We start from the raw sequence: 22,977 nt of genomic DNA, 5'->3' as shown, positions 1-22,977 counted from the left end.
ATGGGATTTACTGCGAATCACATGAAACAATCATTAGTAAGAGAATCGATATTTTCAAAAAAAAATATTTGAAGGTTAAATCCGTGTTTATGAGATAATGTATTAGGATCAGTATTATACATTCAAACCAGTGATAAAATTTGTGAGACATTTTTTAATCAAAAAGTGAGCCTTTTAAAAAATAAACTTTACAAAATTATTATTTAGGCTTAAACATATAAAAATAAAATGTTGATGGAATTTTTTTCGACCAATTTTGTTTAACGAATTCTTCTCAAATTTTATTACTTTTCAGTGCTGTTTTAAAATGTAAAGCATTTACATATAAATTTAATAATATTATTTAATCTAATTTTTAAACAGGATTTTCTAAACCCCAAGCCAATTCTTTTTCAATATATCTCAAAAATTATCAAGATTTGTTCTCAAAATTATTGAATGCACTTACAAACCTAATAAAATTTCATTATAAAAGCTCTCGAAACATAATCCTTATAATGTTTCCCAAATTATTGGATTCTTTCTCAAATAATTGCATAACGAAAATATTTGATTATTCTCATATTTGTTTCATAATAAGGAGTAATGATTGCGCCATTATAACGATTATTTTCATTCAAATTTTGTAAATCAATTTATTCGCAATTTTGAGAATAAAGTAAAATTATTTATGTTTGCGAAGTTGCCTGTAGCTAATCAATACTCATCAAATACGATCAGATCTTACAAGCAAAAAATGTCCCAGAGTATGAGAGACCAGGAGAAGATCATACGTCGTGTTCAATTAAATGGGTTAAAAATTGATTTTGTAGCGGCATATATTGATAGATACTTCAAAACGCATTTAACTTATTCTCCACTCCTGGCGCTTGCCAAAAAAATAACAGAATGTTCCAGCGTTAAACTTGATAGATTAGCGAAACGAAATAGAAGTGCTTTGCTATGTTGGTATGCAGAAAATTGGGATATAGCACAAGCTAAAATAAAATGCTTTGATGCCTCGTTGCTTCTGTTTTTAGATTCTTCAGATTCGGTCGTATCTTCACCTGAAGAAGTTCGCCCAATTATCAATGTTTCGCAATGTTCCCCGACAGCGAACAACATGGTCGATCCATCTGATATATTACAATTATTGAATGATCATTAATTTTTTATATTATTTTGTTATAAACCATGTATATTTTGTATCATGAAATTATATTTCAATGTTTTATTTCATATATTAATTATTAGGACAAAAGGAAGCTCGAATTAAAAAAAAATTATTGATTCAAAAAAAATTATTAAAATGTTCGTATTAATTCAATTTTTGAATTGTAAAACAGAAAATAAACTCATAAAATAAAACCCATAATTAAGCATTTGATAAATAATAAATAATTAAGAAAAAGCGATGTAGAATTATGCTTACGGATTGTGTCACTGAGAGTAATCAATTGTTAGCGAGAAAAACATGTTTTAATTAGGAGAAATTTTTAATTGAGGGCAAAATAATAAAATAAAAGGAGTAAGGAAGGAAAATAATTTGCTTATTACCGATTTAAAACTCTAAACCTTTGATTGTTGAATAAAAATAATTGAAAAAGTTAATGAAGAAATTTACGCTTGAAGTTTAATGAAACCTTATATCAATGATTGTAAATGATTTATGGTCAAATGTAAAAGTAATTAAATTATTCCGAATATAAATGGTCAAAATGGAATATAATGCAATCATTTGACTATTATTGAATAAATTTCTGATATTTGAAACAGTAAGACCAAAGAAATCAGATTTATAGTTCGTTGAATTTGAATAGCAAATAATTCTGATATGCTACATTCAAAATTTATTGCTTTTCAAATTTTGAAATCATTGAAAATTTTCGGTTTGTTTAGAAGATAATTTTCTCAAATTTTGAATGCGTGTAAATCTAAAACCTAAAAGTGTTATACTATTTAATAAATATGAAATTATTTGTAAATAGAGAATAAACAGATTATAATTGGCAACTTGAAATTTCATGATAAACACTAATAAAATCATATTATACGTGTGTTTAACTTTAACATATTCTCAATCGATAAACAACAGAGTAAACCTATCAAAAGTGTCTTTATAGTAAATTTATTGATTAAGTGCATAATACATTTGCACCTATTTTCCATAAATCAAAAAAAAAATTCAGTATATCAAATCAAAATTGTTCTCTCAAAACTTTATCTCAAACTAGAAATTCTCTCAATTTTTAATCCTCTATGATAATTTTGAGAGTAATATGTTATATAGAAATATTGTTCGATTTTCATTAATACACATTCAATTCTCTCAAAACTTTCTGATTTCAAAAGATGTCTCAAAAGTTCGGCTTAATCCTCTGAACAAATACTTGTTATGAAATTTCATGCTCTTCTAAACAAGCAAATTCCTATCTAGATTCACATTTAAATGTTTTCAGATTCCGTTTTTATTTAGATATTATAATTTTCTTCAAATATAATATTTTTTGGTTTCAAATTGAACACAACTCCAAATGAAAGGATAAAGATATCAAGGACACCACATTTTATTATACAAAATATATTATACAATATTGTCATAAAAATCAACTTAATGACAAATTTTCTCATTATACTATCGAATGTCTTATAAAAATTTAACATAAATTCAAGATCGGCAAATTTTTTTACAAAAAAATAATTAATGAAAGGTCAATAATAAAATTTATCATCTCCGAACGAAGAAAAAAAATATTAAACCCTTTTGTGCACAACAAAAATCCTAAAAATTATTTTATTTCCGATAAAAAAATATTATGTTATTGAAAGTTGGAACTTCGTTTATGGTATATCAAAATCTTATATTTATAATAACTCTGGGTATTATATTTATATATCCTTCAATCCATTAATCTAAATTGTAAGATAACAAAAAAACATGCATAGTACAAAAGATTTTTAGGCAAACCCAAATTTTAGCTAAAAGTGACAAGGGAAAAAACGTTTAGTATTAAAAAAAAGACCGATGAGAGCTTCGTTCGAAATATAGAGGGAACTGAGAATGCGCAACCATTCTCAGGGAATATTGGATGCTATTCCCGTTCCCTCTGTATGGAAAATTGCGGTTTTCAAAGGGAGTTAAAATAATATCAAATTTATACTAATTTACTTCAAAATACAAAAGTATTTGACAGCTAAAATTAGTTACTTTAGCAAGCCTATCAATACCCTTTTACGATTATTGCTACTTTTTCGAAATAAAAGTAAAAACAAATTTATACTAATTTACTTCAAAATACAAAAGTATTTGACAGCTAAAATTAGTTACTTTAGCAAGCCTATCAATACCCTTTTACGATTATTGCTACTTTTTCGAAATAAAAGTAAAAACAAATTTATACTAATTTACTTCAAAATACAAAAGTATTTGACAGCTAAAATTAGTTACTTTAGCAAGCCTATCAATGCCCTTTTACGATTATTGCTACTTTTTCGAAATAAAATAAATTTATTATCAAAAACCTTTTTTTTCTTAGTAAAAATAAACGAAATTTTTTACCTTATGAACTTTTGATGGAAATATGCAAATTTAAAATAATAAAGAAAGCCGCGAGCGAAGCGATCGGCTTAGTTCGAAGATTTTGATTCAAATCTTTGCTGATCTGTAATTCGCGGAAGCCGCGAGCGAATCGAGCGGCTTAGGTCTAAGATTTTGATTCAAATCTTTGCTTATATTCCTTAAATTCTTTATGAAACTCGCAACAGTTCCATAAAAAATGTTAAATTCTAAACTGTCGAAATTACCGATCGGTAATCACACCCTTCACGGGTGTGTCACTTTTTACAGGTGTGTCACTTTTAGCTAAAATTACCCCTACTCATCCTTTTAACTGGTTAACCGAAATAGAAACTTACTCTCAAAACAAGATATGTAGAGAAAAATGCGTTTATCTTCTGATCTTATTCTTTTTGATGAAACCTTCAATATGTGTATGAAGAATTTATCTTTGAATCATTCATTTCATTGGCTGATTTTTTCCCGAGTGAATACATCGCAAACAAAAGCGCAGTTTAAGCCTTCGTCTTTCAAGATAGAGAGGAGCAAACATGATATTACAATTCGTGTGTATAATTTAGTGTTTTATCTGTATAATTTTTTCGAATCATAAAAAAAAAGAATTTCAAAAAAAAAAGTTAAAAAGATGATAAAATAACGATTCATGATCATTTTGATCATCGCTTCTATTGATATTAAACATGTGTTAATGGCTGTATTGCTATGGATTGAGGTATATTTCTTTGTTCAAATTATTTGATTAGAAAGCCTCTATCTAATTTGTGAGTTACTCAGGCTTCAAAACCTTAAACTCAGAATCAAAATATATGAATTGATATGAATAAAAAAAGTCGCAAAGAGTGGAAACTTCTAAACAAATATTAGTAGTGGCAATGAGAGATTTGATCCGAGTTTAAGAAAGTTTAGTTCATCCTTTGGGAATTTCCTGTCTCCTTCTTGAATTTTCCTTATGAAGAAAATTTAGAAATGAACAAATGAATCGAAACACCATCTTTTTCAAATATAGAGTGATCTGTATGTCTATAATTACATTGTAATGATGTATCCACTATTGTTCTATCTTGTTAATATATTATAACTAATTTACTCAATGAAAATCAATAAAATTAGAAATCTGGTAAATAAGAAACGTGAATATGTATTATAATTAATTTTTTGATATCAATAGAATTATGTATATCATATTCTTGACATCTATGTATACTAGTGAATAAAAAAAAATTAGTTTTAGTAAATTCCAAAAATTAACAATGGAATAAGAAATTTTATTTAAAGAACCTTGCCAAGAACAATACATACGACCCATATTACGATACATACAATCGCTGCAATCAAACAATACTTGCCCGGCTGGAAAGCTTATTATGTAAGTATGTGAGACCGACGTAACAGTCGGTCTCTTTTTTGTATTATAAAGGAGGAAGTATGGGAAAAAATTGGTATAATCAATCTCCCGACGAAGCCCTAAAAAATCTTTCTACAAATAAAGATAAGGGACTAAGTCAAGAAGAAGCCAAAGCTAGGCTTGAAAAATATGGGGAAAATGCTCTCGAAGCAGAAAAGAAAAAATCCTTTGGAGAGAAGTTAAAGGAACAAATCCTTGACCCAATGATTATCATTTTAATGGCAGCAGCCTTTGTATCAGCCTTCAATGGAGAAGCTCTTGATGCAGGAATAATTATTGCCATTGTAGTTGTCAACGCCTTTCTATCAATTTACCAAGAAGGTAAGGCAGAAGAAGCGATTGAAGCCCTACAAAAGATGTCATCACCAAAGGCCAAGGTAATAAGAGATGGCGAACACATTGAGGTTGACTCCAACACACTTGTGCCAGGAGATATTATTATTCTTGAAACAGGTGACATTGTCCCAACAGACTTAAGACTACTTGAGTCATCAAATCTAAAGATTGACGAGTCATCCCTAACTGGTGAATCAGTTCCAGTTGAAAAAGAAGCCTCTGTAGTCTACTATGGTAAAATGGAAATTGGCGACAGAGAAAACTTGGCTTACTCATCAACTACAGTAACCTACGGTAGGGGTATGGGACTTGTTATAGAAACTGGTCACGAAACAGAAATCGGAAAAATTGCAACTTCAATTGCTACCGTAGGAGATGAGCAAACTCCCCTTCAAAGAAAACTTGCAAAGTTATCCAAGACTCTGGGTATTTTAGTTCTTGTTATTTGTGCCGTGGTTCTTGGAGTTGGCGTACTTTATAAGCACGACCCAAGAGAAATGTTTATGACTGCAATTTCCCTTGCAGTAGCAGCAGTTCCAGAAGGATTACCTGCTATTGTAACAATTGTACTTTCAATTGGCATGGGCAAGATGGCAGAAAAAAATGCCATTGTAAAAAAACTTTTGGCAGTTGAAACTCTTGGAACAACTACAGTAATTTGCTCCGACAAGACTGGTACTCTTACACAAAATGAAATGACTGTTGTAAAGGTATTTACTGACGGACATGTTTATGATGTTTCAGGAACTGGTTACTCTCCAGAAGGTGACGTAACAAGAAAAGACGCAAAAGTTACAATTGAAGAAGACGAAAACCTTAAAATTTTATCTTCTATTGCAGCCCTAACTAATGATGCAAAATTGCAAGTTAAGGATCAAGAAGCATCTATTATTGGAGACCCAACTGAAGGTGCCCTTCTAACCTTTGCAGAAAAGGCAGGTAATGGACTTAAGGAACTTTACAGTAACTTTGATAGGATTGAAGAAATACCCTTCGACTCTGATAGAAAGATGATGACAACTTTCCACGACAAAATTTTTGATGACATAACATCCTTTACAAAGGGAGCACCAGATGTTGTCCTTGAAAGATGTAGCAAGATTTTAATTGATGGAAAAGAAGTAGAACTTGATGAAAAATTAAGAGAAGAAGTCTTAGCAAAGAATAGTGAGTTCGCAAGATCTGCCCTAAGATGTCTAGGCTACGCTTACAGAAAACACAGGGACATGCCAAGTGAAATCACATCAGAAAACATTGAAAGGGATATGATTTTTGTTGGGCTTACAGGTATGATTGACCCTTCAAGACCAGAAGCAAAGGCAGCAATAAAAGAATGTAGGACTGCAGGCATAAGACCAATTATGATTACAGGTGACTACCTTGAAACAGGTCTTGCCATTGCAAAGGACCTTGGTATTGCTACATCAGATGACCAAGCAATCATGGGCAGGGAACTTAACGAAATGTCTGAAGAAGAACTTAGAGAAGTTGTAAAAGGAAAATCTGTCTTCACAAGAGTATCTCCAGAAAACAAGGTACAAATCGTTACAGCCTTAAGACAAAATGGTCACATAACTGCCATGACTGGTGACGGTGTTAATGACGCGCCAGCAATTAAAAAGGCAGATATTGGTATCGCTATGGGTATAACAGGTACTGACGTTGCAAAAAATACTGCAGAAGTAATTTTGACAGACGACAACTTTGCAACAATTGTAAACGCAGTTGAAGAAGGAAGAATTATTTATTCCAACATCAAAAAGTTTGTTGCTTATTTACTTTCATGTAACCTTGGGGAAGTTTTAATAGTATTGATTTCAATCCTAATGAACCTTCCAGTGCCACTAATCCCAATTCAATTATTGTGGCTTAATCTTGTTACAGACTCCTTCCCAGCTCTTGCACTTGGAGTTGAAAGAGGAGAAGCAGATATAATGAATGAGCCGCCACGTGATCCAGACGAGCCAATCCTTGACACAGAAATAAAAATCACTGTTGCCATCCAATCTATTGCAATAACACTTGCCACACTTCTTGCATACCTTGTTGGACTTAAGTGGTATGGACAAGCTGAAGGACTTGGACACGCAAGGACAATGGCATTCTCAGCATTAATTATTTGTGAACTTCTAAGAGCCTATACATCAAGATCAATTGACAAGACTGTATTCGAAATTGGAGTATTCACAAACAAGAAGTTAGTACTTGCAACTTTATTCTCCTTCTTACTAATGTTAGTAGTAATTTATGTACCAGTATTAAACGATGCCTTTGGACTAATGGACTTAGGACCAAGAGAAATCGCAGTAGTAATTGGATCATCACTTATTCCACTAGTAGCTGGAGAAATTCAAAAGAAAATAAGATTTAAGAAAAAATAAAAAATATAAATCCAAAGTATCCTTAAACGAATTAAGTCTAAGGATACTTTTAGTACCATAAATAGTGTAAGAAAGGAAGTAATTCCTATCTTGCACTATTTTTGTATAATGAAGAAGTAGAATGACGAGGTGCTTTTAGGGTTGAAACATCCGACACAAAAACTGTCAACTACCTCTTCATTATTCATATTCGGTTAAGCAGGTTGGGCAAAACGTCCGTGTCACAAGCTAAAAAGAGTGTAATGGTGCAGGTAGAAACTACAAAATAAAAAGAAAGAAGGAAAATCATGATATCTGTAGGAATAGACATATCAAAAGATAAAATAACAGTTTGTGCATTAGAAGAAGGAAGCAAAATAATTTGGAAACCATTTGATGTATATCTAAACAAAAGTAAAGTCGAAGAACTTCTAGAAAAACTAGAAAAAATAAAAGAAGAAGTAAAAATAACAATGGAAGCAACAGGAAAATATCATCTACCAATACTTTACGAACTAAAAGAAAGAGGCTACTTTGTAGCAGTAATAAATCCATTAAAAATGAAACAATATTGCCGAGCAATAAACTTTAGAAAAGCAAAAAATGACAAGATAGACGCAAAACAAATAGCAGAATATGGACTAATGTACTGGAGAGAACTAGAAGAATACAAAGTAGATGAAGAAAACTACCGAGTCCTAAAAGAATTAAACAGAAGCTACCAACATTATATGGATCTAAGAATCAACCAAATGAACTACATAGATCAAACAATACATCAAACATTTCCAGGAATAAAAAAACTAATACCACATAACTCAGGAGACTTTTCAAAAGACAAACTAATAGACTTTTTAGAAAAATGGTGGCATAAAGACCTAGTATTAGAAAAAAACAGAAGAAGAATTTGTAGAAGAATATAAAACATGGGCAAAAGAAAAGAGATACCATCCAAATGTAAATAAAGCAAAAGCCATTTACAAAATAGCAGAAGACAGTATCTCAACACAACCTTCCCATAACCCAAAAATAGAAACGAATATCAGAGAAGGAATAAACCTGATAAAACAAATAAATCAGATTCTAAAAAATATTTTATCACAAATGATAGAAATATCCGAGCCCCTAGAAGAATATCAAGAAGCAAAAAAATTCTCAGGCATATCAGAAAAATTAGCAGTACAAATAGTAGCAGAATTTGGAAACCTATCAAAATTTAAAAACAAAAAAAGCCTAAAATCCTTTATAGGAATAGACGCACCACCATATGAATCAGGAAACTTTAAAGCAGACCAAAGGAAAATAAGTAAAAGAGGAAACTCAATACTAAGAAAAGTAGGCTACCAGGCAATGAAATGTATGATGAGTGCTAAAAATCCAGAAAACGAAATATATAATTACATGATAAAAAAAGAAAAAGAAGGAAAAGCCAAAAAAGTTTGTAAATTTGCAGGCTTAAACAAATTCTTAAGAATCTACTATGCAAGAGTCATGAATTCAAAAGCCGAGAAAAAAGAATTAAAAGTAGCATAAGACTTTGAAAACACTAAAAAAACAAGCCGATTGATTACCCTCGGCTTATTTGCCATGCGCTAATTTAATTACTCAAATAATCAAATAAGCTGAAATTAATTTCAGCTTAAGCTTGACTTTTGTTAGCAGGTTTTTATTGAAAATTTTATAAAAATCTTGACAAAATTATTTACTGGATTTATAGTGTAAATATAAAGTATATACACTATAAATTAAATTAAGGAGTTGAAGAAATTATGAAAAAAGATTTAAAAATTTTTATTAGTATATCATTTATTATTCCATACATAATGGGATTTGCTATCTATTACTGCAAATTACACGACATAAGCACAAATATTTATCCAAAGTTACAAATGTTTATTCCATTTTTAGCTGTAATAGCCTTGTTATACAAAGAAGACAAAAGAATTTTAAAGCTTTTCCCTTTTAAAATTTATATATTTACAAGCATTGTTGTGTTTGTATTTGCTATAGTAAATATTTTTTATCCCAACTTTGATAATTTTTCAGATACCATAATTTTAATGTCTGCTATTGCAATGATTATAAGCCTCTTCACTATGGATAAAGATATTAAAAAGAAATTATCTCTAAACAATCCAAATAAAAAGATGACGCTTTTAATGTGTTTAATTTTTATACTTATATACTTTTTAAGAGTATTAATTGGCTCCATTGTAGAAGGAGAAACAAGGGAAATTGTAGAAGTCTTTAATCTTCATAGTTTAAAAGTTTTTATATCTATTATTCTTTTCTCTTTTTTAAACATTATGCCATTCATTGGAGAAGAGTATGGTTGGAGGGCATACCTAGCACCAAGACTAAAAGAAATTTATGGTGTTAAAAAGTCTATTTTAATGACAGGTTTTATTTGGGGAATTTGGCACTTGCCTCTTAATTTATTTTATTATTCAGATGGAGTTTTGACATCGCAAATTTATTCTATACTTGTACAACTTGTATTTTGTATATTTTTAGGGATATTTTTAACTTATGCTTACAATAGGACAAAATCAATTTGGACTCCTGTTATGATTCATTATTTAAATAACAATCTTGCCCTACTATTTGTAACAGATTTTTCTAAGGATATATTTTCAGGACAACATTATGATTTAAAAGGAACTTTATTTTCAATATTAAGTTCAATAATATTATTTGGAATTTTCATATTTTCAAAGTATATAAAGGATGAAGAACTTTGGGAAAAATCTGTATATGAGAAAGTAAAGAAATCCTAACTATTTTCTGATTTTACAAAAAATTATTAAATTATCTTATATAAGTATTGTGTAAAGAAAATAATATATAGGCTTAAAGGTGGTGTTATATGAAAATTATTATTTCAAATGATAGTGGCCTTCCAATTTATGAGCAGATAAAAAATCAAATCAAGGCTCAAATTGTTGCTGGAGAATTAAAAGCTGACGAAGGACTTCCTGGTATGAGGACTCTTGCCAGCGACTTAAAGGTTTCTGTCATTACAACAAAGCGTGCCTACAATGACTTGGAGCAAGAGGGATATACTTATTCCGTGCCAGGCAAGGGTTCCTTTGTAAAAGAATTAAATGAAGAAGTTGTAAGAGAGAATGCTCTTGCAGAGATTGAAAAATATTTTGCTGACGCAATGATTGTTGCCAAGGCTGCAGGAATTGGCATAGAAGAATTGCAAGAAATTTTAAATACATTAGATGAGGTGGGTGAAGTATGAAAGCAATAGAAATAAAAAATTTGAGAAAAGAATTTAAGGACTTTGAACTTGATATAGAAAATTTAGAAATTCCAGGAGGAGCAGTTCTTGGACTAATTGGGGAGAACGGTGCAGGCAAGACAACACTTTTAAAGTGCATCCTTGACCTCTATAGGTATGATGGAGACATAAGGGTTTTTGGAGAAGAGATCCACAAGGAATCCTTTGAGAAAATTGGGGCAGTGATACCTGACTCCTTCTTCAACGATACTTTTAAGATAAAAGATGTTGTTGATATTTTAAAGGTTGCCTACAAAAATTTTGATGAAGACATGTTTTATGACTGTGCAGATAAATTTAAGATGCCAAGGGACAAAAAGTTAAATGAACTCTCTACAGGTAACCTAATGAAGCTAAAAATTATTTCTGCAATTTGTCACGACCCTGACCTCTTGATCCTTGACGAGCCGACTTCAGGTCTTGACCCAGTGATTCGTGACGAGATCATAGGATTTTTATTTGACTACATCAAGGATGGGGACAAGACAATTTTATTTTCATCTCATATCTTGTCTGACATAGAAAAAATCGCCGACTATATAATTTATATCCACGAGGGAAGAGTAATCTTATACGATGAAAAGGACGCCATAATAGAAAAATATGGAATTTTAAAAACTTCTGAAGAAAATTTAAAAAATTATAGAGACTTTATCTTAAAGACAAGAAAAAATAAATACTCAACTGAAGCCTTGATAAAAAATGTCCAAGTTTTCAAAGAATTTTATCCAAATGAAGTTGTGGACAGGGCAAATGTGGAGGACATAATGATATTTTTATCAAGAGGTGGACAATGAAGGCAGTTTTATATAATGATTTTAAATTTGTAAAGAAACTTGCCCTACCAATGGTCATATTTATCGGTTTCATACTTATAATTGGTTTTTTGATAACTGGAGAAGTCTTCAGCAAGTTTTTTAGCCAATGGACTCTTACAATGATCTTTATCATTAGGGCACAAAGTGTTTTTGGAGATAATTTTAAAGATTTTCAAAAGTTTATGACTATGCCAGTATCTATTGAGGACTATTCTCTCGCCAAGATAATAAAAAACCTGATTATCTTTGTAATTACTTCCCTTGTTTTGTTAATGGGGTTAATTCTTAGTCATGATGAAGATAAAAACATTATCATAGACATTTATACGAGCCTATTTATAGCCCTAGACTTTTTGGCACTTAGCCTTAGCCACATTGTTTTTACAAGATATCAAAAGAGACCCGTAGTTTTCCTTTGCACATTATTTTGGATAATTTTTGGAGCAGGCTTATCTTTTATTTATTCAAGTTTCTATAAAAGCTTTACTATTTACAGGCCAATATTTATAGTAGTCTCAATAATAATTTGTATTTTTGCCTTTAGGCTAGACTATAAATATTCCACAAAATATTTGAGGGAGAGGGGGATACTATGAAAATACTTTTATTAAATGATTTTAAAATTAGAAAAAAATTTATTATCGTCTATCTTATATTTATTGCAATGATTTTTGTCATTAAGAGCCTAGGATTTTTTACAAAAGAATTTAGCTTCTTCGCTGAAAAACCCTTTGCCCTACTTTTTCTAGTAGCTATCCTTATACACTATGTCTTATACCTAATATCTAGTGAAGGTATGATAATTGACAAGAGCAAGCCCTACTTTCTGACTCTTGGTGCATCAAGATCTGACATAATAAATGTAAAGTTCCTGAAGGTAGTAAGTATATTTATAATAGATGGACTTTTAATGACCTACATCTTGCAAAATGTTGAATTAAACGGTTATGAATTTAAGGTTGGACTTTTCATTACAATTTATGTGATGGCATATTATCTTATAAGTATCCCCATCTATCTTTACTTTGGACAAACTAGTGGTGTGGGAACAATCTTTACATCATTGCCAGCTTTTCTTCCCCTCTTAGATAAGCTTGGAAGGAATCCCGCTGGATTTTTCGTTGACATAATAAAAAGAACAAGTTCTCTTAAATTGACTTTATTCTTACTTGCCTTTGTAATAACAATTTATATAATCTCTCGTCTACTAGGAGAGAGAAAAGATTATTAGATAAGAAAGACTTTTGAAGCCCCACTTCAAGAGTCTTTTTTTCTTACTTAAAATTAAATGAAAGAAAATAAAAAAATATTATCATCACACTTTCATTTGTCTTGCAATGTGATAGAATAAAAAATGTATTTTATATGAGGAGGAAAAAATGGAAACAAATTCAAGTTTTTTAGAAAGAACATTTTCTCTCAATGAGAGAAAGACTAATGCCAAGACAGAATTTTTGGCAGGGCTTACAACTTTTATGACAATGTCATATATACTTGTTGTAAATCCAAACATGTTATCTGAAACTGGAATGGACAAGGGTGGAGTTTTCACTGCGACTATTATTTCGTCAATCATTGCAATGATCTTTATGGGACTATTTGCAAACTTGCCCTTCGCACTTTCAGCAGGAGTGGGACTTAATGCTTAAGTATGGGTCACGACTGGTCCTACGCCTTAACGGCAGTATTCTTAGAAGGTATCATCTTTATAGTGATGAGCTTATTCAACATTCGTGAAGCAATATTTACTTCAATACCAATGTCACTTAAGAATGCAGTGTCTGTTGGTATAGGCTTATTTATAACCCTAGTTGGACTTATTTCAGCAGGAGTTATTGTTAATAATGACGCAACTCTAATTTCTCTTGGAGAAATTGCATCGAGGCCATCTCTTGTTTTTATAGTATCACTTTTGGTCATGGCATTTTTGACAGCAAAAAATGTCAAGGGAGCACTTTTATATGGAATTATAACAGGAACTGTGCTTGCTCTTATCTTGGGAGTTAGCCACTTACCTGGAGGAATGTTATTCTCACTTCCACCATCACTTAGCCCTGTTGCCTTTAAACTTCACTGGGGAGACATCTTCACATTTGATATGTTCTCTGTAATGTTTACTTTCTTATTCGTAGACTTATTTGATACAGTGGGAACTCTTACTGGAGTTGCAACTAAGGCAGACCTAATTGATGAAGATGGGAACCTACCGGGAGTTGGTCGTGCACTTTTATCTGATGCCATTGGAACAGTTGTTGGTGCCCTACTAGGTACTTCTACTGTTACAACTTTTGTTGAATCAGCATCAGGTGTTGCAGACGGAGGAAGAACTGGACTTACAACCTTATCTTGTGCCTTCTTCTTCTTTATATCCCTATTTTTATTCCCTATTTTTTCAATTGTGCCAGCACAAGCAACATCAGCTGCTCTTGTAATGGTAGGACTTTTTATGATCAGTCCAATTAATCAAATAAAATTAGATGACTACACAGAATCAGTTCCAGCCTTTTTGACAATGGTTACAATGCCTTTTGCTTATTCAATTGCAGAAGGTATTTCTGTGGGGATGATCTCTTATGTAATCTTAAAAGTAGCAACAGGACGTGGAAAAGAAGTTTCACCTGTTATGTATTTATTGGCGCTTATCTTTACACTAAGATACCTAAGACCAATCTTACCTTTATAAGAAAATTTATAGTAAATTTTTAGGACTTCAAAAATTATTTTGGAGTCCTATTTTTTATGGGTGATTTTAAATTTGGAAGTGAGAAATTTTTATAAAGTCATAATTATTTGTAAAGTCATAATTTTTTATAAAGTTCTATGAAAATAATTTTTTATGAAAGCTTTTTAGTAAAAATTTATTTTTTATTGAGGATGACCTCCTTGCATTAAAAAAAACCTCGTTTATTGAATTGTTAAGGCCCCTTTAGTATAATATATAAATATATTAAGGGGGCATTCTAATGAAAAAAATGTTTTTATGCATTCTTGTGGCTTTCACTCTTTTTGTAAATGCATTTGCAGCTGAAGACATCCAAGTTGTCCTAGAACAACCTGGTTTATCTCAGGTGAAGAGTGGAGACAGCCTAAAGTATAATTTAATTGTAAATTTGCCAAGAGATTACAAGGAGAAGTATTCATCTTTTTCTGTGACTCTTTTGATGGATAAGGCTCTTGAGGTCAAGGAAACAAAGTTAATTGATGAGAAGGAAGTAGCAGGCAAGCTAGACATTAGAGAAACTTCTATAAAGGGAAAGGGACAAAACATCGTAACAATAAATGCCAATGACCTTTCAGTAATAAAGGGCGACAGGCTAAACCTAGAAATTAATACTAGGGTAAAAAGTGATGTTGGGTCAAGTTCCAACTTGAAAAACTCCTTTGTCCTATCTTATGTAGATAAGGATGGGGACACTAAGAGTGACCAAAAGAATCTTGAATCCTCAACAAAAACTCAAAATGGAGTTTTGACTATTAAGGACCTTTATGATGGAGCAAGTGAAATACAAGGCACAACAGAAAAAAATGCTGACCTAAGACTTGCCATTGACAAAAAAACTTGTGGCAACTACAAAGGCAGATGAAAAGGGGAACTTCAAATTTGAAGGTCTTGGTTTAAAAGAAGGATCTTTCCTTAGAATAGTTGCAAGCACAAAGGACAAGGAAGCAAGCCTTGACTATATGGTAAAGGCTAAACTTGAGGCAAAAAAATCAACAGAGCTTGTAAATGAAAATAACGTTGAACTGGAAACTTATAGCACAATAAAAACTCTTGAAAAGTTAACTGACTATGTTGACTTTGCGAAAAATCTTTCCACTGCCAAGGCAGGAATCCAAAACGAAAGAAGACTTCGTGCAGCTATTGCCTCAGCTGAATATATTGTAGTAAAAAGCGAAGTTTCAACTGATGAAATAAACAAGTCCCTTGCGGAGCTTCAAAAGTCCATAAGTCTTGTTAGACTCCCATATATGTCAGGCGTATCAAGTGATAAATTCGCTCCAAATGAAAAAATTACTAGGGCAGAAGCTGCTTCAGTTTTAAAGAGGTTGATTAATGACAAGGCCAAGTCCAATGATAAGTCATCTTTTAGTGACTTGAAGGAGGAGCAATGGTTCTATGATAATATTGTTTTTATAGAAAAACAGGGTCTAATAGCTGGTTATGAAGATGGAACTTTTAGACCAAATGAGCCAATGACTAGGGCACAGTTTGCCAGTATGATGGCAAATTATTTAAAATTGAATGTTGGTAATCACCCAATTGATTTCAAGGACGTAAAGGAAAATTATTGGGCAAGTGATGCTATAAATGCCTTGTCAAGTCATGGAATTATGGTTGGAAAGTCAAAAAATGAATTCAAACCAAATGACAAGATTACAAGGGCAGAAGCTGCCACAATTTTCAACAAAATTTTATATAGGAAGATTAACAAGTCTTTCTTAGATAAATATTCAAGCAATCCCTTTAAGGACCTAAACAGGGACCACTGGGCATATTATCAAGTTATAGAAATTACAGCAAAGTAAATAGAAAGGAATAAAAAATGTCAGATATTAAATTAAGATTTGCACCATCACCAACAGGTTACCTCCACATAGGAGGTTTGAGAACAGCTCTTTACAATTACTTATTCGCAAAAAAAAATGGCGGCAAATTTGTATTGAGAATCGAAGATACAGATAGGACAAGATATGTTGAAGGTGCCATAGAAAACCTAATTGAGTCCCTTGAATGGGCAGGCATAACTCATGACGAAGGTGTTGTAGTTAAGGACGGTAATCTAACAGAAGTTGGTAACTGTGGACCTTACATCCAATCACAAAGATTAGACATCTACAAAAAATATGTTGATAAATTAATTGAAGATGGTCACGCATACTACTGCTTCTGCTCCAAGGACAGACTAGATCACTTGAGAGAAGAACAAAGAATTAAGGGAAAAGTGCCTAAGTACGATGGACTTTGCCGTGGAATTCCTCTTGAAGAAGCTAAGAAGAGAGTTGCAGCTGGCGAAGACTACGTTGTAAGACTTAAACTTCCAAAGAACAAGGATATCACTTTCAATGACGCAGTTCGTGGAAAAGTTACAATTAACACTGATGAAATTGACGACCAAGTCCTAATGAAGTCAGATGGGTTCCCAACTTACCACATGGCTGTAATAGTTGATGACCACCTAATGGGAATCACACACATTGTAAGAGGGGAAGAATGGCTTCCATCAACTCCAAAACACGTTTATCTTTATGAATGTCTTGGCTGGCAACCACCAGAATTTGTCCACCTTCCAACAGTTTTAAATAAGGACAGAAAAAAGCTTTCTAAGAGACAGGGAGATGTTTCTGTAGAAGACTTTAAGAAGAGGGGCTACTTACCAGAAGGACTTGTAAACTACCTTGCACTTGTTGGTTGGTCTCCAGAAGATGGAGAAGAAATTATGTCCCTAGACGAGTTAGTAGAAAAGTTCTCCTTTGACAGGGTAGGAAAGTCTGGAGGAATCTTCGACACAGACAAATTGAATTGGGTTAACTCTCATTATATGAAGTCCTATGACCTAGAAAAACTTTCTGAACTTGCTATTCCTTTTGTAACTGAATCAGGCCTACTAAATGAAGAAGAAATTAGAAACAACTTTGAATGGTACAAGATCTTAATTGAAACAGTGAGAGAAGCCTGCGATAAGTTAGAAGACATACCAAGACACATCGAGTTCCTATTTGGTGACATTGAGATCACAGAGGACCAAGCTAAGGAAGAGCTTGCACAAGAACATGTGCCAGGACTTCTTGACTCCTTTATAAAAATTGTAAAATCACACGATGAAATTGAAATGGAAACTGCCAAGGGACTAATGAAGGAAGTTCAAAAAGATTCTGGAGTAAAGGGCAAGCAACTTTACATGCCAGTAAGAGCTGCAATCTCAGGTAATGTTCACGGACCAGAAATGCAAAATATCCTATATCTATTAGGCAAGGACAAGCTAATTGAAAGAGCAGAAAAAATTAAAGATTTACTTTAATTTAAAAAACTTAATGCAAATAAAAAGAGGACTGAAAATAAAATGAACTGACCCCCAAAAGTTGGACTTAAAAAACCAACTTAAGGAGGTCAGTTTTTTAATGGCAAAATACAATTTAGAATTTAAACTAAAAGTAGTAAAAGAATATTTAGAAGGAAACATAGGATACCTATCACTTGCAAAAAAATGGCTCTATAATATCTGTTGGGGAGTAAGTCTCTAACAGATATTTTTATGAAAAAAATTGCACTTATACGCATTTAGTCCTAAACTTAAAATAACTAAAACCAAGCTAGGAGGTGCATATAAGTGCAAGATAATAATAACATGAATTTTTTAGGTTTTAAAGATATAATTTTTCATAGTTTGGCTGAGGGCAAGGAGTTTGTTGATATTCATGCTTCTGTTAAAAATATGAATACTTGTCCTCACTGTGGTTCTAAAAAGATTTGGGTTCATGATCATAGAATTCAAAAGATTAAGGATACTCACATTCGTGGAAAGAAATGTCTTATTCATCTAAAGAAAACAAGGTATGATTGCAAGTCTTGTGGCTGTCGTTTTGAAAGAGAACTTGATTTTATTGCTAAGGGTCATACTATGACTAATAGACTTGTTTTTAGTATTGTTTCTGAATTTGATGATGTGTATTCTATCTCATCTATTGCTAAAAGGTATAATGTCTCTTCTAATACTGTATTAAGAATTTTAAATTGTTTAAGTGTATCAAGAGCTAGGCTTTCTGAAGTTCTTTGTATAGACGAATTCAAAGGAGATAGTGGAAATATTAAGTATCAGACTTCTCTTCTTAATGGTTCTAAACACTCTATCATCGATATTTTGCCTACTAGAGATAAGAACTTTTTATTCAGCTACTTTAAAAGTGTTCCTACAAAGGAGATACAAAGTGTTAAGTTTTTTGTAAGTGATATGTCTAATACTTTTAAGTCTGTTAAGAATAGGTTCTTTAAAACTGCTATTCATATTGTTGATAGGTATCATTTTATCAGACAAGTTTCATGGGCTTTAGAGAATGTTAGAAAGAGAATTCAAAAAGATATTTCTTCTAAGCTTAGAAAGTATTTTAAGAGAAGTAGAAGTCTACTTACAAAACCTGCTTCTAAACTAAGTTCTGAACAAGCTAAAGAAGTTTCTCTAATGCTTGATTTAAGCAATGATTTGAAGTTAGCATATAGGTTAAAAGAGCTGTTCTACCAATATGTTCTTACTCAACCTAATAAAGTTAGAGCAGCTAAATCTTTAAGAGAATGGATAAAAAGAGCCGAAGAATCTAATTTAAAAGAATTTAAAGCTTGCATCACTGCTTTTAATAACTGGTTTGATGAGATATGTAATTCTTTTGATTATTCTTGGTCTAATGGTCCACTTGAAGGAACTCATACTAAGATAAAGACGTTAAAGAGAAATTGTTTTGGTATGAAAAATTTCAATTTGTTTAGAAAGAGAATTATGTTTGCTTGTAAGTAATTATGGGAAAACAGGAAAATTTCGCAAAACCCCTAGGGGTTTGTTTGCTATGTTTATTTTTAAAGTTTTTTAGTTATTTTAAAATTGATAGTTTAATTAGCGTCTAAGTATTGTTTTTTAAATGAAAAGAGAGCCTCGAATTAACGAGTCTCCCCAATATTTGACATAGAGCCATTATTTTAAAAGTCCAAATTCATAGTCCCTGTCTCTAAAGTATTTTATAACTTCTGATAGAGAGTCAGCTGTTAGTTGCTTGTTTGTTGCATCGTGAGCAAGAACAACTGCAATCTTTGTGTTCTTATTTTCGTTAAGTGACTTGTCAAGATATTCGATTTGACCTTGGATTGTTGTTGGTCTCACAGATTTTTTCTCTGCATCACCAACAAGGCAGTTCCAGTCAATCCAATTTATATCTTTTGATGCTAGATATGAATCGGAAGCTTCAATATTGTTCCATGACATTTCGCCGCCTGGATACCTAAAGACCTTTGAATGAAAATCATCACCTAAAATATTTTTAAGTCTTTCATTAGTCTTTTCTATTTCATCATAAACTCTTTCCACATTTACAGTTCTTCCTGGGTAGAGGTAGTCATAGTCGTGGGAGAAGGAGTGAGTACCAATGGTGTTACCATTTGCTAGAATTTCTCTTATACGTCCTGCAGTCTTGTCGCCAATAGACTTGCCGACAAGGAAGAAAGTTGCTCTGACATTTTCCTTCTTTAACGTATCTAGAACTTGTGGAGTAATTTCATTATTTGGTCCATCGTCAAAGGTCAAGAATACAATTTTCTTATTACCCTTGTAGTTTTGGTGGACTGTGAAGTCACGAATTTTTTTTGCGTCATAGGCATACTTGTCAACCTTCTTTAGGTGATTGGATCCCTTGACTATAAATTCATTTTCCAGTTGATCTAGTTTGTCCAAGGCAATATTAGAGATGTATTCTTTTTCATAAAAGATTGGTCTTGGCCTGTCCTTATAAATTTCATTTGTGTAGTACCACATTAGGGCAGGTGAAACTTCTGCGTCTTTTGAGTTTTTTACTCCAGAAAAGATTTTTGAAAATATAAAAATAAGTATTAAGACAAAAATTGAAACTGAAATAATTTGTCTAATTCTCTTCTTTCGTCTAGCCCTTTGTCTTCTTAATCTTTTTCTTCTTTCGTAGTTTGTTTGGGTCATAAAAAACCTCCCAGTGATAATATACATCAGTGGGAGGTAAGATGCAATTACAAAAGAATTACAATTACTTCATTGAGTTATAGATTAAATATAGAACTTCTTCAAGGGTCATTTCCTTCTGCGGATCTATGTCGCCATCAAGATAGCCGAAGCCTTTGGCGATTATATAATAAGATTCATAGCCTCCTAAATATATCTTCTTTAAAAATTCCCTTGGCTTTTGTAAATCTTTCAAGATTATTTTTTATTACATATTTTTCTCCTTTGTAAATCGTTAAAGTATTTATGTAAAAAAAAGAAGAGGCTCCTGCCTCTTCAAAATTAAGCTTTAGATTAAGCTTCCGCTTCTTCTTTGTGATCTTCATTAAGAGCAGCTACAATCGTATTAGGATCTATACCATGAACCATTGCTGCTTCTTCAAGAGTTTCCATTTGAGAAGATGGGCACATGATGCATCCCATTCCAAAACTCATTAGAGTACCAATTGATTCAGGCTTTTCTGAAAGAATTTGTCCGATTAACATTTCTTTTTTAATTTTCATTTACTAACACCTCCCTGATTAATATACCCAAAATTATTTATACTTAAAAGATGAGTACTTAACAAAATGATCCTTGTTTTTTGTTCCAAGGCTAATTTCAAATTCACTTGTGGAGTCGAAGCCCTTTGATGTTAAAGTTTTTGCAACTTCAAATCCCTTTTCATAAGGGAATACTTCCGACTTATCTCCTTGTTCAATCTTCATATAAGGAGTGTAAACTAGCTTGCCATGGTACTTGGCAGAAGTTGGTAGGACTTCAACAATATTTTCTGACTTAACATAGATTGACTCTCCACTTAGCTTGCCTTCTTCAGATGTTGCAAGTACTTCGTTCTTTATATTAGCAAGAAATTTGGAAATGTCAAGAAGAGGGTCCTTTAAAATGTCTAAGTTCTTTTCTTCGTAGTCAGTTACGTAGTCAACAATGTTAACATTGACTTGGTTGTTAACAAGGGAGCGACCAGGAATTGATTTTGAATTAATTAGGACAGAGTTATTTGTTTCGTCGAAGTTAACATCGAAACCAATTGTCTTGCCAAGTTGTCTCAATTGAAAATAATTGTAGCCGTCAATTGTGTAAACGCTAAAAGAATGTCTAACTCCATTTACAAAAACCTTGTGAGTTGAACTTTTTATTTCACTGTCGCTGTCCTTTAAAGGTGCAAGATCATTTTCAGTTTTATTGTAGTCAGACTTGCTAGTGATGATGACAGCTTCTCTGTCGCTGTCGTAAGAAACATTAAACTCAGCGTCCTTTTCATCAAGAAGAGCTGCAATGTCTCTTAACTTAAAGTAGTTGTTATCGGCAATGTTGTAGCCCTTAACGCCTGTGTCCTTTCCGTCGACGAAGACGTTTTGACTAGAAACTTTTGCTCCAGCAAATACATTTGTAATTAATACCAGGGATGTAAGCCCTATAGAAATTATTTTTTTCATAACATGACCTCCTAAGTTTATTTTATTTTAAAAGATTGTCCTCGATAAGACCAAATATTTAACCTATAATTTAATAAGGTGATTTTATGAGTAACTTACTTATGGGTTTTAATATTGTATCGCCCGTGTTTATAGTTTTGCTACTGGGATACTTTGCAAAACAAAAAGGATACATTGACAACAACTTTGTGGACAAAGGAACATGGATTGTCTTTTACATGGCCTTGCCCTTTAAGTTATTTTACGACATAAAGAATGCAAGGATTGAATCCCTTCATCCAAAATATGTTGTCTACATCCTATTGGGAGTTATTTTTGTAATTTTTATTTCTCTTGTAATAGGAAAGATTTTGACGATTAAAGACAAGAGAAAATTATCTGCCTTTATTCACTGCGCCTACAGGTCAAACTTTGTCTATGTTGGCTTTCCCATCCTAGACATAATTTACAATGGAGCTCCTTCCATGGAACACATGATAGTAATAATTGCTTTTGGGCTTACTCTCTATAACATAGCCGCTATTGTTATTTTGACTTATTATTCTGAAGTAGAAGATAAATCAATTTCAATTTCCAATATACTTATAAAGATAATAAAGAATCCAATGATTGCTGGAGTAGTCTTTGGTTCAATTTTTAACTTTTTAAATATACCAGTTTACCAAGGAATTGATAAGGCAATAGAAATGGTGGCAAAGATTTCAACACCAATGTCACTTATATTAATTGGAGCGAGTCTAAACTTTGAAACATCAAAGGATGATTTCAAGTTTATGTTTATCTCAGCCTTTATCAAGACAGTTTTAGCTCCACTTATGCTTATACCAATAGGAGTTAAGCTTGGCTTTACAAATATGGAGTTGGGAATAGCCTATATATTTTGGGCAACTCCTTGCGCAGCCAACTGCTTTATCTTTACAAAACAAATGAAGTCTGATTATGAATTTGCCTCAAAGGTAATAACTCTTTCTTTTATCATGAGTATTATTACCTACCCAGTGAGCATATCCATGATGAATTATTTTAACTTGTTGCACTAAAAAA

At 32.1% G+C, this 22,977-nt stretch overlaps 17 protein-coding genes across 17 annotated transcripts, besides 1 other annotated feature; 13 read left to right on the top strand and 4 right to left on the bottom strand.

The window, feature by feature from the left end:
- Window positions 1-670: 670 nt before the first annotated feature.
- On the top strand, window positions 671-1,194 carry TVAGG3_0447150 (uncharacterized protein; the record flags this gene model as incomplete). The annotated part of the gene is made up of 1 exon (XM_001307932.1): window positions 671-1,147. One exon carries the CDS (start codon window positions 671-673, stop codon window positions 1,145-1,147), a length of 477 nt encoding a protein of 158 aa, XP_001307933.1.
- A 1,746-nt stretch (window positions 1,195-2,940) lies between these two features.
- Window positions 2,941-3,859: a mobile genetic element.
- A 1,122-nt stretch (window positions 3,860-4,981) lies between these two features.
- On the top strand, window positions 4,982-7,678 carry TVAGG3_0447130 (cation-transporting E1-E2 ATPase; the record flags this gene model as incomplete). The annotated part of the gene is made up of 1 exon (XM_001307933.2): window positions 4,982-7,678. One exon carries the CDS (start codon window positions 4,982-4,984, stop codon window positions 7,676-7,678), a length of 2,697 nt encoding a protein of 898 aa, XP_001307934.2.
- Window positions 7,679-7,965: 287 nt separating this feature from the next.
- TVAGG3_0447110 (transposase, IS116 IS110 IS902 family) lies at window positions 7,966-8,580 on the top strand (the record flags this gene model as incomplete). Its single annotated transcript, XM_051234445.1, has 1 exon — window positions 7,966-8,580. One exon carries the CDS (start codon window positions 7,966-7,968, stop codon window positions 8,578-8,580), a length of 615 nt encoding a protein of 204 aa, XP_051104175.1.
- A 181-nt stretch (window positions 8,581-8,761) lies between these two features.
- On the top strand, window positions 8,762-9,190 carry TVAGG3_0447120 (transposase, IS116 IS110 IS902 family; the record flags this gene model as incomplete). The annotated part of the gene is made up of 1 exon (XM_001307934.1): window positions 8,762-9,190. The coding sequence occupies one exon, from the start codon at window positions 8,762-8,764 to the stop codon at window positions 9,188-9,190; it is 429 nt and encodes a 142-aa protein (XP_001307935.1).
- A 1,333-nt stretch (window positions 9,191-10,523) lies between these two features.
- On the top strand, window positions 10,524-10,904 carry TVAGG3_0447100 (transcriptional regulator; the record flags this gene model as incomplete). Its single annotated transcript, XM_001307935.1, has 1 exon — window positions 10,524-10,904. The coding sequence occupies one exon, from the start codon at window positions 10,524-10,526 to the stop codon at window positions 10,902-10,904; it is 381 nt and encodes a 126-aa protein (XP_001307936.1).
- Window positions 10,905-11,245: 341 nt separating this feature from the next.
- TVAGG3_0447090 (ATPase activity, coupled to transmembrane movement of substances) lies at window positions 11,246-11,740 on the top strand (the record flags this gene model as incomplete). Its single annotated transcript, XM_001307936.1, has 1 exon — window positions 11,246-11,740. One exon carries the CDS (start codon window positions 11,246-11,248, stop codon window positions 11,738-11,740), a length of 495 nt encoding a protein of 164 aa, XP_001307937.1.
- A 613-nt stretch (window positions 11,741-12,353) lies between these two features.
- On the top strand, window positions 12,354-12,992 carry TVAGG3_0447080 (bacterial protein of unknown function; the record flags this gene model as incomplete). Its single annotated transcript, XM_051234444.1, has 1 exon — window positions 12,354-12,992. The coding sequence occupies one exon, from the start codon at window positions 12,354-12,356 to the stop codon at window positions 12,990-12,992; it is 639 nt and encodes a 212-aa protein (XP_051104174.1).
- A 148-nt stretch (window positions 12,993-13,140) lies between these two features.
- On the top strand, window positions 13,141-13,410 carry TVAGG3_0447070 (permease; the record flags this gene model as incomplete). The annotated part of the gene is made up of 1 exon (XM_051234443.1): window positions 13,141-13,410. One exon carries the CDS (start codon window positions 13,141-13,143, stop codon window positions 13,408-13,410), a length of 270 nt encoding a protein of 89 aa, XP_051104173.1.
- A 2-nt stretch (window positions 13,411-13,412) lies between these two features.
- TVAGG3_0447060 (guanine transport protein) lies at window positions 13,413-14,444 on the top strand (the record flags this gene model as incomplete). Its single annotated transcript, XM_001307937.1, has 1 exon — window positions 13,413-14,444. The coding sequence occupies one exon, from the start codon at window positions 13,413-13,415 to the stop codon at window positions 14,442-14,444; it is 1,032 nt and encodes a 343-aa protein (XP_001307938.1).
- Window positions 14,445-15,442: 998 nt separating this feature from the next.
- Window positions 15,443-16,288, top strand: TVAGG3_0447050 (bacterial S-layer homology domain protein family; the record flags this gene model as incomplete). Its single annotated transcript, XM_001307939.1, has 1 exon — window positions 15,443-16,288. One exon carries the CDS (start codon window positions 15,443-15,445, stop codon window positions 16,286-16,288), a length of 846 nt encoding a protein of 281 aa, XP_001307940.1.
- A 17-nt stretch (window positions 16,289-16,305) lies between these two features.
- Window positions 16,306-17,781, top strand: TVAGG3_0447040 (glutamyl-tRNA synthetase; the record flags this gene model as incomplete). Its single annotated transcript, XM_001307940.1, has 1 exon — window positions 16,306-17,781. The coding sequence occupies one exon, from the start codon at window positions 16,306-16,308 to the stop codon at window positions 17,779-17,781; it is 1,476 nt and encodes a 491-aa protein (XP_001307941.1).
- A 363-nt stretch (window positions 17,782-18,144) lies between these two features.
- TVAGG3_0447030 (transposase, IS204 IS1001 IS1096 IS1165 family) lies at window positions 18,145-19,269 on the top strand (the record flags this gene model as incomplete). The annotated part of the gene is made up of 1 exon (XM_001307941.2): window positions 18,196-19,269. The coding sequence occupies one exon, from the start codon at window positions 18,196-18,198 to the stop codon at window positions 19,267-19,269; it is 1,074 nt and encodes a 357-aa protein (XP_001307942.1).
- Window positions 19,270-19,359: 90 nt separating this feature from the next.
- On the bottom strand, window positions 19,360-20,454 carry TVAGG3_0447020 (chitooligosaccharide deactylase; the record flags this gene model as incomplete). The annotated part of the gene is made up of 1 exon (XM_001307942.2): window positions 19,444-20,454. One exon carries the CDS (start codon window positions 20,452-20,454, stop codon window positions 19,444-19,446), a length of 1,011 nt encoding a protein of 336 aa, XP_001307943.1.
- A 64-nt stretch (window positions 20,455-20,518) lies between these two features.
- On the bottom strand, window positions 20,519-20,644 carry TVAGG3_0447010 (uncharacterized protein; the record flags this gene model as incomplete). Its single annotated transcript, XM_051234442.1, has 1 exon — window positions 20,519-20,644. A coding segment is annotated over one exon (126 nt), but the record flags the coding sequence as incomplete, so codon positions are not given.
- A 143-nt stretch (window positions 20,645-20,787) lies between these two features.
- TVAGG3_0447000 (hydrid cluster protein-associated redox disulfide domain protein family) lies at window positions 20,788-20,997 on the bottom strand (the record flags this gene model as incomplete). The annotated part of the gene is made up of 1 exon (XM_001307943.1): window positions 20,788-20,997. One exon carries the CDS (start codon window positions 20,995-20,997, stop codon window positions 20,788-20,790), a length of 210 nt encoding a protein of 69 aa, XP_001307944.1.
- A 33-nt stretch (window positions 20,998-21,030) lies between these two features.
- TVAGG3_0446990 (N-acetylmuramoyl-l-alanine amidase family) lies at window positions 21,031-21,933 on the bottom strand (the record flags this gene model as incomplete). The annotated part of the gene is made up of 1 exon (XM_001307944.1): window positions 21,031-21,933. One exon carries the CDS (start codon window positions 21,931-21,933, stop codon window positions 21,031-21,033), a length of 903 nt encoding a protein of 300 aa, XP_001307945.1.
- Window positions 21,934-22,034: 101 nt separating this feature from the next.
- TVAGG3_0446980 (auxin efflux carrier family protein) lies at window positions 22,035-22,973 on the top strand (the record flags this gene model as incomplete). Its single annotated transcript, XM_001307945.1, has 1 exon — window positions 22,035-22,973. The coding sequence occupies one exon, from the start codon at window positions 22,035-22,037 to the stop codon at window positions 22,971-22,973; it is 939 nt and encodes a 312-aa protein (XP_001307946.1).
- Between the last annotated feature and the right edge of the window lie 4 nt (window positions 22,974-22,977).

The sequence above is a fragment of the Trichomonas vaginalis genome, chromosome V (genome assembly GCF_026262505.1).
Source record: "Trichomonas vaginalis G3 chromosome V, whole genome shotgun sequence".
Lineage (NCBI taxonomy): Eukaryota > Parabasalia > Trichomonadida > Trichomonadidae > Trichomonas > Trichomonas vaginalis.
The sequence above is the reverse complement of the archived record's forward strand: the minus strand, read 5'-3'. Positions and strand labels throughout refer to the sequence as shown.